At 42.1% G+C, this 14,730-nt stretch overlaps 1 protein-coding gene across 3 annotated transcripts in view; it reads right to left on the bottom strand.

Moving 5' to 3' along the window:
- Positions 1–14,730, bottom strand: part of LOC132824275 (protein kinase C-binding protein NELL1-like) — a 994,503-nt gene that overhangs the window by 687,989 nt on the left and 291,784 nt on the right. For all 3 annotated transcript variants that reach the window (XM_060838612.1, XM_060838613.1, XM_060838611.1), the window contains exon 12: positions 13,341–13,469. In XM_060838612.1, coding sequence (XP_060694595.1) covers positions 13,341–13,469 — 129 coding nt within the window. The remainder of the gene's footprint in view (positions 1–13,340; positions 13,470–14,730) is intronic.

Raw genomic sequence — 14,730 nt, forward strand, 5'->3', positions numbered from 1 at the left:
ATTTTGAAATAGAAGTTCGAACTGGGTGGATGTGGATATGATGTTTCCTCTTTCGGGAAAATCTCTAACTGAAGGTGACTATTTTATAAAATAACAGTGTGCCCATTTTCTGAAGCAGGGTCACTGTACCCAAAATGTTAACTCTCCTTCTCTCTTCACAGATGCTGTCAGATCAACTGAGTTTCTCCAGTAATTTCTGAGACTTGATAGCACGTTCAAGGCTGAGTAAGATAGATTTTTAATCAGTAAAATAGTCAAGGGTTATGGGGAAATAGGCAGGGAATTGGAGAGAAGGATTATCAGATCAGCCATAATTTTATTGCTGGGAGCAGACTCAATGGGTCGAATGGCTTTCGTCTGTTTCTATGTCTTAAGATATGACTTCATGACACTACCTTGAACTAATGTTCCTCAGTAAAGTTAGCATAGTCCCAGAAGACCATCAGGCTGCTCTCTCTCATTACAGAGAGAAAGAGAGACAATGGATGGTGGTTTAACCTGAGGGTCGCCATGCCCCAGACGAGGGGAGAGGTTGAGAAAGTGGGTCCTTCATTGTGAACTCTGCCAATGCAAGAATCAATCTCATGCTACTGGGGTCACTCTGCAGAGCAAAGCATCCAGCTCACCCCTCAGCAATAGTGATGATTCATGAAAATGTCGATCCGAATACAATAAGTCACCAGAAAGACTGAACAACAACTGTGAAGACTTAGTCTGATTTTAATTTCGTCTGGAAGTAGATTAAGACCACCAAAACCCTACAAACCTTCATCAAAGACACAATCCGACTCTACATAACCTGCTTGATCGCACATGGATGGCACTGGCAGAGTAGGTAATGTCTGGGCTCAACAGCCTGGATAGAACATAGAACATAGAAAAATACAGCGCAGTACAGGCCCTTTGGCCCTCGATGTTGCGCCGACCAAAGCCTACCTAACCTACACTAGCCCAATAACCTCCATATGCTTATCCAATGCCCGCTTAAATGACCATAAAGAGGGAGAGTTCACCACTGCTACTGGCAGGGCATTCCATGAACTCACAACCCACTGAGTAAAGAATCTTCCCCTAACATCTGTCCTATACCTACCACCCCTTAATTTAAAGCTGTGTCCCCTAGTAACAGCTGACTCCATTAACAGAAAAAGGTTCTCAGTGTCTACCCTATCTAAACCCCTAATCATCTTGTACACCTCTATCAAATCTCCCCTAAACCTTCTTTTCTCCAATGAGAATAGCTCCAAGTGCCTCAGCCTTTCCTCATACGATCTTCCTACCATGCCAGGCAACATCCTGGTAAACCTCCTCTGCACTCGTTCCAATGCCTCCACATCCTTCCTATAGTATGGCGACCAAAACTGCACACAATACTCCAGATGAGGCCGCACCAGAGTCTTATACAACTGCAACATGACCTCAGGACTCTGGAACTCAATTGCTCTACCAATAAAGCCCAGTACACCATATGCCTTCTTCACAGCACTATTTACCTGGGTGGCAACTTTCAGAGATCTGTGTACATGGACACCAAGATCCCTCTGCTCATCCACACTACCAAGTAGCCTACCATTAGCCCAGTAATCCATCTTCTTGTTACTCCTACCAAAGTGAATGACTTCACACTTAGCTACATTGAACTCCATTTGCCACCTTTCTGCCCAGCTCTGCAACTTATCTATATCCCGCTGTAACCTGCCACATCCTTCTTCGCTGTCCACAACGCCATCGACTTTCGTGTCATCTGCAAACTTGCTCACCCAGCTTTCAAGCCCCTCCTCTAGATCATTTATAAAGATGACAAACAGCAATGGTCCCAAAACAGATCCTTGTGGAACACCGCTAGTAACTGCACTCCAAGATGAACTTATTCCATCAACTACTACCCTCTGTCTCCTTCCAGCCAGCCAATTCCTAATCCAAACCTCTAATGCACCCTCAATGCCATACCTCCGTAGTTTTTGCATTAGCCTACCATGGGGTACCTTATCGAACGCCTTGCTAAAATCCATATACACCACATCTACTGCTTTACCCTCGTCCACCTCCTTAGTCACCTTCTCAAAGAACTCAATAAGGTTTGTGAGGCACGACCTGCCCTTCACAAAACCATGCTGACTATCCTTGATCATATTATTCCTATCCAGATGTTCATAAATCCTATCCCTTACAATTCTCTCTAAGACTTTGCCCACAACAGAAGTGAGACTCACTGGCCTACAGTTACTCGGGCTATCCCTACTCCCCTTCTTGAACAAGGGGACCACATTCGCTATCCTCCAGTCTTCTGGCACTATTCCCGTAGACAATGACGACATAAAACTCAAGGCCAATGGCTCTGCAATCTCCTCCCTAGCTTCCCAGAGGATCCTAGGATAAATGCCATCAGGCCCAGGGGACTTATCTATTTTCATCCTTTCCAGTATTCCCCAGACCTCTTCCCTACATACCTCAAGGCCATCCATTCTAATCACTTGTGACTCAATATTCATATCAGCAATAGTGTCCTGTTCCTGAGTGAATACTGACGAAAAGTATTCATTTAGTGTCTCTCCAATCTCCTCCGCCTCCACGCACAACTTCCCACTACTATCCTTGACTGGACCATTACCTACCCTAGTCATCCTTTTATTCCTGACATACCTATAGAAAGCCTTTGGGTTTTCCCTAATCCTACCAACTAAGGACTTTTCATGTCCCCTTCTCGCTGCTCTTAGCTCTCTCTTTAGATCCTTCCTGGCTACCTTATAACTCTCAATCGCCCCAACTGAACCTTCACGCCTCATCTTTACATAGGCCGCCCTCTTCCCTTTCACAAGGGATTCCAATTCCTTATTAAACCACGGCTCTCTCACAAGACCCTTTACTCCCTGCCTGACTGGTACATACTTATCAAGGACACCCAATAGCTGTTCCTTGAACAATCTCCACATATCATTTGTGTTCTTCCCTTGAAGCCTATTTTTCCAATCCACGCATCCTAAGTCATGCCTCACCGCATCATAATTTCCCTGCCCCCAGCTATAACTCTTGCCCTGCAGTGCACATTTATCCCTCTCCATCACTAAAGTAAAAGTCACCGAGTTGTGGTCACTGTCCCCGAAGTGCTCACCTACGTCCAAGTCTAACACCTGGCCTGGTTCATTACCTAGAACCAAATCCAGTATAGCCTCACCTCTTGTTGGCCTGTCTACATATTGTGTCAGGAAACCCTCCTGCACACATTGGACAAACACCGACCCATCTAACGAACTCGAGCTATAGCTTTCCCAGTCAATATCTGGGAAGTTAAAGTCCCCCATAACAACCACCCTGCTACTTTCACTCTTCTCCTGAATCATCCTCGCAATACTTTCCTCTACTTCTCTCGGACTATTGGGAGGCCTGTAGAAAACTCCTAACAGGGTGACCTCACCTTTCCTATTTCTAACCTCAGCCCAAACTACCTCACATGGCAAGTCTTCCTCTATCGTCCTTTCCACCACTGTAATACTATCCTTGACAAGCAATGCCACACCACCCCCTCTTTTACCCGCATCTCTGACCCTGCTAAAGCATTTAAACCCTGGAACCTGCAACAGCCATTCCTGGCCCTGTTCTACCCACGTCTCTGTAATGGCCACAACACTGAAGTCCCAGGTACCAACCCACGCTGCAAGTTCACCTACCTTATTTCTTATACTTCTGGCATTGAAGTATACACACTTCAAGCGACCTTTCTGTTTACAGGCACCCTCCTTCGAGATCTCATCCATTCCACCCATTTTCCTTTTCCCTTTCCTTTTATTATCTTTCTTTTCTCTTTGCTTTTTCTAGTCTTTCTTACTTACCTTTTGGAGGCTATGGAGGCAGAGCCTGGGGCCCAGCATGAGCACAGACAGCAACAGTGGCAAGGCAGCGATTGGTGGTCACGCCTGAAGGCATGAGTGCTCGGGCAGGTCTTAGCCCAGCACAGGGGAGAGCAAGCCCTCCTGGAGGAACAGAAACAAAAATTGCTGGAAAAGCTCAGCAGGTCTGGCAGGATCTGTGAGAGAGAAATCAGAGTTAACGTTTCGGCTCCGGTGACCCTTCCTCAGAACCAGCTTGGAGTATCTGTAGGCCCGTGGCTTAAGAAAGGACTGTAATTTTGGACTTTTTAATTTCTTTATTTTTCTACTTTTATGCTAAGAAAACTGCAATGCTAAACTTTTTAACCTACTTCTTTATTTTCCTATTTCTGTGACAATGATTTTGTACCTAGATACTCTGTGCCCTAGATGGTGCCATGAGAGTCAACATTATGTACTTTTCACTGTACTCTTTTTGTAAACTTCATCCACAGGACACAGGCATCATTGACTCGACCAGCATTTATCGCCCAGTGGGCAGTTTAGAGACAACCACATTGCTGTGGGTCTAGAGTAACATGTAGGCCAGACCAGGTAAGGAGGACAGTTTCCTTCCCTAAAAGACATTAATGAACCAAGTAGATTTTTCCAACAATCAACACATCACCATTAGACTCTTAATTGCAGATATTTGTTGAATTCAAATTCCACTATCTGCCCTGGTGGTTTCTGAACCCAGGTCCCCAGAACATTGTGTGCTAGATTAACAGTCTAGCAATAGTACCACTAGACCATTGTCTCCCCTTATTATACCCCATACTTGTGTATACTTGACAATAAAACCTAAATCTAAATCTAACCTGTGGATCTCTCAATGTGCTTTACAGCTGATGAAATCATTTGGACATTCAGTCCCCATTGTACTGCGGAGAAATGTTGTGAAAATGTCAACCATACTAACAAGGAAAGCACAGTTTATTCTCTAAAAATCACTCTGTGTTCTTGCAGAACTCAACCTTGCTTCCCTAGAAAGAAGCCTGACCTTTGGGAGACGGTCCTACTTACCTGTAAACCACTGAAGCTGCTGTCAGTGCTCTTGTTTTAACTATTTGAAATGTAAACCTAATGAGGTACAGCATGGGGAAAACTGCCGAAGCGAAGCCAGTTAATGCAACTCATAGATTATAACATTATTGAAATTATCCAGCACAGAAAAAAAAATCAATGACTTCACATTTCTCAAAATGGGAGAAAATTTGGATGCAAAAGTAAAACAGATTAATTGTCCACTTAGTTTAAACACCCGATTTCACAGCCCAGTTTTCACTTCTCAAACAATTAGGAGGCTCACTTAACATCTTAATGTCTATTACCTTATATATAGTATAATTTTTATTACTCATTTGTTGGACTTGGGCATTGCTGGCTGGCTGGCCAGCATTGATAGCCCATCCCAATTTGTCCTTAAAACCCACAATTGGATTTTTTTTCTTAATTGGACACCACTGACACACAGAACTGATCTGACATCACATGATTGAATGGAGACCTCATATAACACAATGCTATGAGCTTTGCACTTGTAATAAACATGGTTAGTGCCATAAAATCAAGGTTCAGGCAATGGAAATAGTATTCAGTCGAATCTAATTAAATTACTGAATGCCTGGTGCAGTTCTCAGATTTTAAACAGAGACATCATTAGAATAATTGAATATGAATGCAAAAACAAGCAACTTAAGATGATAATTACACGACTGAATGAACTGCAGCATTATTTATTACACAGCCGCACTTTCAGAATCTGGCATCAGCATGTGATGGCCTGAGAAAGCGGCACTTATATCATTGTTATCTTCACACACATGCAAGACCTCTCATCCCCAGAGGCAAACCCATTCTTATCCAAGCACTGACCCAAAGATGGAGCTTGGAAAAATTTGCCGCTCCAGCAGAATTTTCATGTCCTCAGTGTCTGCTCAGTAAGGCAGCAGAGAGCTCTGAGATGACGTGTAATCTTGCATATTTTCACAAAATATCTTAATCACTACTCTTGCATCACATGCCCGTTATTAATTCGTGAGCATGTCTGGCAAATTTGATATTTATGCCCATCCCCAGCTGCTTCAGGAAGGAGATTTTGGAGCAGTTGAGTGACTCTTCAGTCATTTCAGAGTTTAGCTAACCAGGTTAACACGGGACTGAGTCAGGTCAAGATCAAACTGGATGGGAGCGACCAATTTTCATCAACAAACCTCATTTACAACCCAATGCAGCCATTATGTCAATCTCACATCTCCGAGGCCACTTTGAGCAAACAAAACTCTTTCTTTTTCATTATCAGAGCTTTCGTTAATACTGATTTCAATTCCTCAAATTGTCATTGTGGGTTCTGAACTCTCATTTCAAGTCCAGGCCTGGGAATTATCTTCACCCAGTAACGAAACTAATATGCCACCCAAAGCAAGCAGAGTGTATGCCAAGATGATTGACCAGGGGCCAGTTACTACCACCACTGGATCAGGTTCCTCTTGTCTTTTCTCTCTGACCATAAGCTATTTGCCTTCCTCACATATCTGCATCTCTGGGTAACAGGGCATGAGTGCCATGAAGGCTGGTTTGTTCTGATCTAGCTGAAATTCTGAGAGATATATCCATCCAGAAAAGAATCCTATTCATCAGCAGTACGCAGAGTCTGAACTGACCAAAATCAGAGCCTTCTCACAATGAAAGTTAAATTTTGTAGGTATATAAATCTGACACAGACAGAAAATGCTGGAAAAACTCAGTAGTTTGGTAGCACCGATGGAGAGAAAAACAGTGGTAGCATTCTGAGTCTGGCATGATTCTGAAGTCCTGAAAAATACCCATACCTTACTCTGTTTCTCTCTCTCTAGAGATGTTTTTGGACTTTAGAATTCTTATAGCCATTCAGCCCATAGCAACCCTCCAAAGAGCATTCCAATCATATCCACTCTATCCCTGCAACCTTGCATTTCCCATGGTTAATCCACCTAACCCCGCATATCTTTGGACTGTGGGAGGAAACCCACAGAGACACAGGGACAAGATGCAATCTTCACACAGCTAGTCAGCTGAGGCTGGAATTGAACCCAGGTCCCTGGTGCTGTGTGGCAGCAGTGCTAACCACTGAGCCACATGCCACCTCCTGCATTCCGTGTTTATGCCAGAGCTATCTTGGCAGATTCATGTATACAGTTATTGCTTTATATACGTGTAAACTTTAGAGCAATGACAAAGCAACCCTGTTGGAATATTCCTGTAATATATGAAAATACAGTTCAACATAGTGGGACACACTAGCGGTTCATTAAGAACCGAAGGAACAGCATAGACTGGTTGGGCTGAAAGGCCTGTATCTATGCTGTAAATTCTTTGCAGTCTTATGATGATTGCATTGGAGAAAGGCAAATGAATCAGACAATGGAGCTGCAGCAGAAAGTGCACTTACTGATCAGGCACATGCAAATCCATCTGCTGGTACCGATTATAATGCTAAAATGACTCCCTGATAATCCTCTGTTCCCTCACGCAGCAGCTCCCCCACCCCCTTCAATCATCCTCAACCCCAAGAGGCTGCCGAAGAAGATGCGCTCCAGTTTTCCTCCTGTCATCTTTCACTGAGCTGCCTGTACATAGGGATTGTTAATGAAACAAAGTTTATCCATAGTTAGTCATGTCAGGTATTTGGGTGATACCCTGTTAGCAGAACAGAATTTTAATAGATTTATCAAAGCGGCTATAAATATCAGTAAGAGGTAGTTATTAATATGAAACTGTTCTGCAGAGATTTTTCACCATTAAGAATAAAATTGGATCTTTTCCAAGTTAAAAAAAAACAGAAGATGTCATAGGCCAGATATCCAGGAATCTCATTAGCAGGTCGATATGTCCAGAGCTCTATCACATTCCTCCTGAGTTATATAATTTAATTTCATATTTGAATGCCCTTTTTAAAAGTTGACTACCGGTCAGTTGTCACTATGATTAACAAGAAGTTTTTTAAATACATCCATTAGGTCTTCACTTTGAAATTACCTTGAGGTTTCCCTAGTCCAGACATTCAGCAGGAGTATTGAAATCAATCATTAATTATGAATCACATTCCACCTTGGGCTTGCTTCAGAAAGCCAATCTTTTTTTTTCTCTCAGTAAACAGCAATTAATCAAAACTTAAAATATTGATTTTAAAATTAATTGCTTTCAGTTATCTGATTGTCTACTTTTGCCTTCAGTCCTTCTGTCTTTCTTTTCATCCTTTATGGGATGTGAGTCTCACTGGTCTCGCCAGCGATTATTGCCTGCTCCTAATTGCCTGGAAAAGGTGGTGGTGAGCTGTCTTTCTGAATCACGATATGCAGGAAACAATGTTGGACTGGGGCGAACAAATTTAAAAATCACACAACACCAGGTTATAGTCCAATGGGTTTATTTGGCAGTACAAGTTTTCGGAGCACTATTCCTTTGTCTGGCAGCTAGTGGAGCAGGATCATAGAACACAGTGTTTATAACTAAAAATTCTCCGTCTGCTGATCCTGCTCCAGTAGCTAGCTGATTAGGGAGCAGCGTTCCTAAAGCTTGTGCTTTCAAATACACCGATTGGACCATGACCTGGTGTTGTGTGATTTTTAACTTTCTTAATCACTGCAGAGTGAAGAGTGGAGTTACAAGTTACAAGATTTGACTCAATGACATCCAACTGGTGCATGGCTTGGAACTTGGAAGTGGTGTTTCTGTATATCTGCTGCTCTTGTCCCTCTAGGTGGTACTGGTCATGGGTTTGGAAGATGATGTTGGGGGAGCATTGGTGAACAATTGCCATGCATATTCCAGAGAGTACACATAATGAGCATCGATGATGAAGGGAGTAAATGTTGAAGATAAGATATGGATGCCAGTCTTCCTCCCATTATTGTTGACTGTCAATCAGAACACACAAGAATATAACTCACAAATGCATTATCATTTGTTGCTAGGTCTGTAAAAATTACAGTTTCCATGTAAATGTTAACAATTAGCTGCTTGAATCCATTGAATTGGTTTACATTTTGTCAACTGGAGAACTATGTCATTGAGGATGTGGAGAAGCCTCCCTCAAATGATCTCACTGCAAATGCTAAAGGAAACCCTTCACAGTTAACAACATAGAATCCTTACAGAGCAGAATGAGGCCATTCATACCATCAAGTCTTCACCAACCCTCCGAAGGGTATTCCAACCCAGAACCCCTCCCAGTTCCAAAACCCAGCTAATCCTAGCCTGCACGCCCCTGGACACTATGGGCAATTTCCTATGACAATCCACCTAACCTGCACATCTTTGGACTATGGGAGGAAACCAGAGCAAATGAAGGAAAGCCACACGGACATGCGGAGAATGTACAACCTCCACACAGACAGTCGCACGCAGCTGGAATTGAACCTGGGTACCTGGCGCTGTGAGGCAGCAGTGTTAACCACTGAGTTGCCCCAAACTATAACCTTGCTACATTGAGGCCAACATAATACAACACCTTCAGGGCATGACGGGAAGGAAATATTGGAAACTTCTGGGAAGAAGATGTTACTGTCAAAAGAATGTTGAAGCCAATCCTGCTAAACCTGGCTTTCAAAGGAACTCCAGTAAGCCTTGTTTAAGATTAGATTCCCCACAGTATGGACACAGGCTCTTTGGCCCAACAAGTCCACACCGACCCTCTAACCCACAAAGACCTATTTCCATCTGTAAATGCACCTAACACTATAGACAATTTAGCATGGCCAATTCACCTAAACTGCACATCTTTGGACTGTAGGAGGAAACCGGAGCACCCAGAGGAAACCCACACAGGGAGAATATGCAAACTCCACACGGACAGTCACCCAAGGCTGGAATCGAACCTGTGTCCCTGGTGTTGTGAGGCAGCAGAGCTAACTACTGACCCATTGTGCTGCCATGATGGACCAAGTTGCAATTGGCATAAAAAGATCACATGAGCCTTCTTGATTCCTTGTTAGTCCCTCTTGCTGGAGGTGGGTGGAATTGAACTCAACTTTACCATGATTCTTACAGAGTCACTTACCCTGACAAACATCACTGCCTCCAATAAACACTTGATTGACAGCAGTTTGAGTGAGGCTTGAGGGCTTATGGAACTTTAGCCAACATAAAACTACACCTTCAGGACATGACGGGAAGGAAATATTGGAAACTTCTGGGAAGAAGATGTTACTGTCAAAAGAATGTTGAAGCCAATCCTTAAAACCAACTCTGTTTTCAGATCAGTAATACTCAATAAGAATAAAGCAATGGCTTCCCATCTTGCATTGAATCTTATTAAGAATAATTGAAGTTTCCACTCTAGTCATTTCCAGCAGTAATTATACTCAACAGCACTGTGGTATGAAGCACTAACTTTCTGTACAACTCAAAATAGTGGCAGTTAGGGAGTTTTGAGAAGATTTGTAGCTCAGGTTGAGGTTCTGCATGTAGGTTTGCTCACTGAGTTAGAAGGTTTGTTTTCAGATGTTTCATCACTATACTAGGTAACATCATCAATGAGCCTCCGGATGAAGAACTGGTGGCATGGCCCACTTTCTATTTATGTGTTTAGGTTTCCTTGAGTTGGTGATGTCATTTCTTGTGATGACATAATTTCCTGTGGCAATGTCATTTCCTGTTCTTTTTCTCAGGGTGTGGTAAGTGAGATCCAAGTCAACATGTTTGTTGATAGAGTTCTCATTGGAATGCCATGTTTCGAGAAATTCTTGTGCGTGTCTTTGTTTGGACAAACACATAGACAGAAAGTGGGCCTTGCCACTAGTGCTTCATCCAGAGGCTCACTGATGATGTTGTGTAGTATGGTGATGAAAAATCTGAAAATGAACCTTCCAGCTCAGTGAGCAAACTTACGTCCATAATACTGGCAGTTGTTTAAAATAATAATTACTGTGCTCTTCTACATGATCCACAAGAAAGCATGGGTGACCACTTTGCAGAACACCTGTGGTCTGTGCACAAGCATGACTCTGACCTTCCTGTAGTTGGTCATTTTAAGACAGCATCCTGCTCATATAGCCATATGTCTATCCTTGGCATACTGCAGTATTGCAGCAAATCCCAGCACAAACTGAAGGGACAACATCTCAGCTTCAGACCAGGCACTTCCGGAGTTAATATTGAGTTCCACATCTTCAAATTGTGAACTCACTCCCACTTCTTCCCTTTCTTTTGGCTTTACTTGTTACATTCTCCATCACCATGTCCTCTCTCCCCTCTTTCCACTCCAATGGGACTGTCTGTTCCTTCCAGTCTGGCAGTCTGACACACCACTGTTCTGCCATTTTCACATTCCGATCATTCAATCAAGACTATCAGCGTCTTTTCTCCCCCAACACTCCACCAACAGCTCCCCACCAACCCTACTACTGCCTAAATGTTGTCCTCTCCACATTTCATATTAGCTCTGATGAAGAGTCATCTAGCTCACTCTCTCTCCACAGATGCTGCCTGACCCACTGTGATCTCCAGCATTCTTTGTTTTCAGTATAGATTCCAGCATCTTGCTCCTTCACAAGAAATACTCCTAAAGAAGTATATACTGCACCCAAACAAACAAAACCCCTCACAGGCCCTTGTTGAAGGATGAGGTGATGAAAGAAAAATTGAAAGATAGCAACTCAATGTGAAACAATTAGACACGCATTTGAGATATCTACATCCATTAATTTTGCATATAATTTTGAATTGATGGTCATGCTAATACCTAGTTCCTTAGAATTTCCAACTTAAACATCTCCTCTCTCGTCAGTTGAGATACACCTCCAAGAGCTCCTCATTGACTGAGCTGTTAAACATCTTCACAACACTTTTTTTTGTTGCTTATGTTTTTTTTTCACATATGACTCTCCCATGAACCATCTCGAGACTTTTTTTCGGCTTTTCACAAATACAAGTTACTTTGACATTGGGAACACGGTTCCTTGGATTACCAGAGCTCTAAACAAATCTGCTGAGTCCTAAAAAGCACAATCAACATGCCCGACCACTCCCTTTGTATTTCACAATCTTGGAGACAGAGCGGCAGCAAGATCCTAATGAAATTGTTATCTGGAAATCAGCAAGAAAATCACATCTGCCAGCCATTAAATTCTCCCCCTTCACCAGCAGCAGGGCTAATGCCACAATGAGGTGCTTGTAACATCTCATCACCAGAGACAGATAGCTGCACTTTGTCTTGTCAACTCGAATTTATGCACAGCACAAAAATAAAAGAGAGTGATCAAAGTTGAATGGACTTTAAAAAGATCAGTGCTGTACTGGGAATAAAATCCTTCACTGATTTCTTGTTGCCATGCCAGTGTAAATATTTCAGTTACATTTCCCCAGCCACTCATCCTTAATGGAACTGAACTACTATCTCTCAATGATGTAATTTTTAACTTGCACTACCTTGCAATTCTTACTGTTTTTATTTTGCCACTTTCGCCTTTTATCCTGCTATTGTTAGAACACTACCAAAACAACGCAAATCATCACAGAACATCACAATTTGCAAATGGAACTTGGCAATTAGTGTCATGGTGTCTCGGGTCACAATTATGACTGGAACAAAAGTGTCATGATTTCGATTTCAGCATTCATTAAGTGGAGCTCAACTGGCTATGTTGTAATTTTGAACTACTGACATGGTGGACACTTCAAAAGTACAAAGCAGCAGCTAAGGCTTGTACCTTTAAAATGCTTTTGCTTTCTCACAGGAACATAGCAACATATAATGTGGCATCCGTGCTCTTCAACCAGAAAGTGACAGATGAAAAAAAACCAAAAATATCCAAATATGTGGCTAATTCACCATAAAACAGATTTCAACATACATCTTCAAATGCATTTGTCCTCAGACCCCTGACAGTTCATGTCCAGTTCAGAACAGACTGAAAATTCTCCCAAACCACAGCACCTGGGCTGTTTAACAGTCAGGCATGCTCACATAATTGTATTAACTGTATAAGACCTTAAAATGCTTATCTCTTCTGCGATAGCCTAACTTAAACACTGACTACACTGAGCATTCATATTGTAAATTGCGAATTGTATCAATCAACAGCAGCAATGCCAGCAACAGATCCCACACACTGTGTCACTAAACAGTGCAGATTTAAGAAGTACATTCACCATCTGCAGTGTCAGCTAGGAGTGAACTATAATGGTAGTGACACCTTTTTCCTGAGAAATATTTCAAAAATCCTTGAAAAACAAACAAATTGACTTTGTCTACCAGATGGTCTGATGCATCTTAACACATGAGCATCGCACCACATTCCAGAACTGGATAGAATTATTAACACCCGTCCTGTCTGCTCACCGATGAACAGTCCACAAATAAGAAGGCTGTGTCTCTCACAACTGAGTTTCAGAAAACAGCTAACTGCAGAACCCTCATCTGTTTGAAGTTAGCACCAAGTCACTGTCTTTCACGACTCTCAACGAAGGACGAAGAAAATCATTTCCTACCTTCACAATGAGCTGTGTCACCCTGGATGGGAGCAAAACCATTCTTGCACACGCATATCGCTCGTGTGTTCAGGTTCCAGCATTCAGAGTTTTCACCACACTGATGTCCATCTGCACAGAAATCATGGCCTGTAATACAAGGGCATAGTTATAACACATCCTGATGAAGGGTGTTGACCCGAAACGTCGACTTCTCCACCTCCTGACGCTGTCTGGCTTAATGTGTTCTTTCAGACTTCTGCTTGTTTACATTGATTATAGCACAAGTGGGCTACAATGGGGGCAAAAAAACATCCAAATCTTTGAAGATAATGAACAGAATGATCTGTGTTCCAAATGAAATTGCAGCTATTCCCAACATAAAGTGCATGTGGTTAACAAATTGGTTTCTGTGATTGAAATAACTCTTTAAATTATCAATCCAGGATATAGCAATAAATGGAATTACAGAATTGTATATAAAGGTCAGTTCATCCCATTTCTGGCATATCCAATGTTGTAGTTATGAATTGATGTTTCAAACTTTCATGCTTGGAGTGAACTGGCCAAAGATTTGGCATTCAGTATGATAAGCCAAAATTACCTGCAATCTTCTGCAGTCTGTGACTCTGGTAAACAAATGCTGCTGATATCGAAGTACATTGTGGCTACCCCACATCCATTCTCACAGATGAACTGCTTTTCTGCTGCTTAATATATTAAAGTATCTGTGCCTAACAATTGTCAAGGGGAAATAAGGAGATTGCAAATTAATTGAACAGGAATCGTGCATCGGTCCTTACTGTAGAAGGGACAAATAACATCCCAGAAGTCACTGTAAATCAGAAAATGAAAGGGGAGGAGCAATTTAAGAAAGTTATAATTACCTAGTATGTTGTACTGAGCAAACTATTAGGCTGCTAATGACAAATCCCCAGGTCCTAATAGACTTGCTCATAAGGCTTAAAAGAAATGGATGGTGAGGTACTTAGTGTATTAGTTTTAATGTTCCAAAATCCCCTTGATTCAGCGAACGATCCAATAGATAGAAAAATGATATGACATCACTTCATTGAAAAAGGGAGAGAGGCAGAAAGCAGGAAGCTAAAATCTAGTTAGCTTAACATCCAACATAGTAGCAATGTTAAAGCAATTATTAAAGCCATTATAGCAGAACACTTAGAAAAAAATGTCAACACAATCAGGCAGAGTCAATATGGTTTTATGAGTGAGAACTCATGTTGAACTAACTTAGTGGAATTCTTTGAGGTAATAATGTAAAGCAAAAGGATGCTGGAGCAAAAGTAGGTCATTTGGCCCATTGGGTCTGCTTCACCATTCAATGAGATCATGGCTGACCATGTAATCCTCAATTCCATTTACTCCTACTCCCCATTACCCTTGATTCCCT

The sequence above is a fragment of the Hemiscyllium ocellatum genome, chromosome 18 (genome assembly GCF_020745735.1).
Source record: "Hemiscyllium ocellatum isolate sHemOce1 chromosome 18, sHemOce1.pat.X.cur, whole genome shotgun sequence".
Classification (NCBI taxonomy): Eukaryota; Metazoa; Chordata; class Chondrichthyes; order Orectolobiformes; family Hemiscylliidae; genus Hemiscyllium; species Hemiscyllium ocellatum.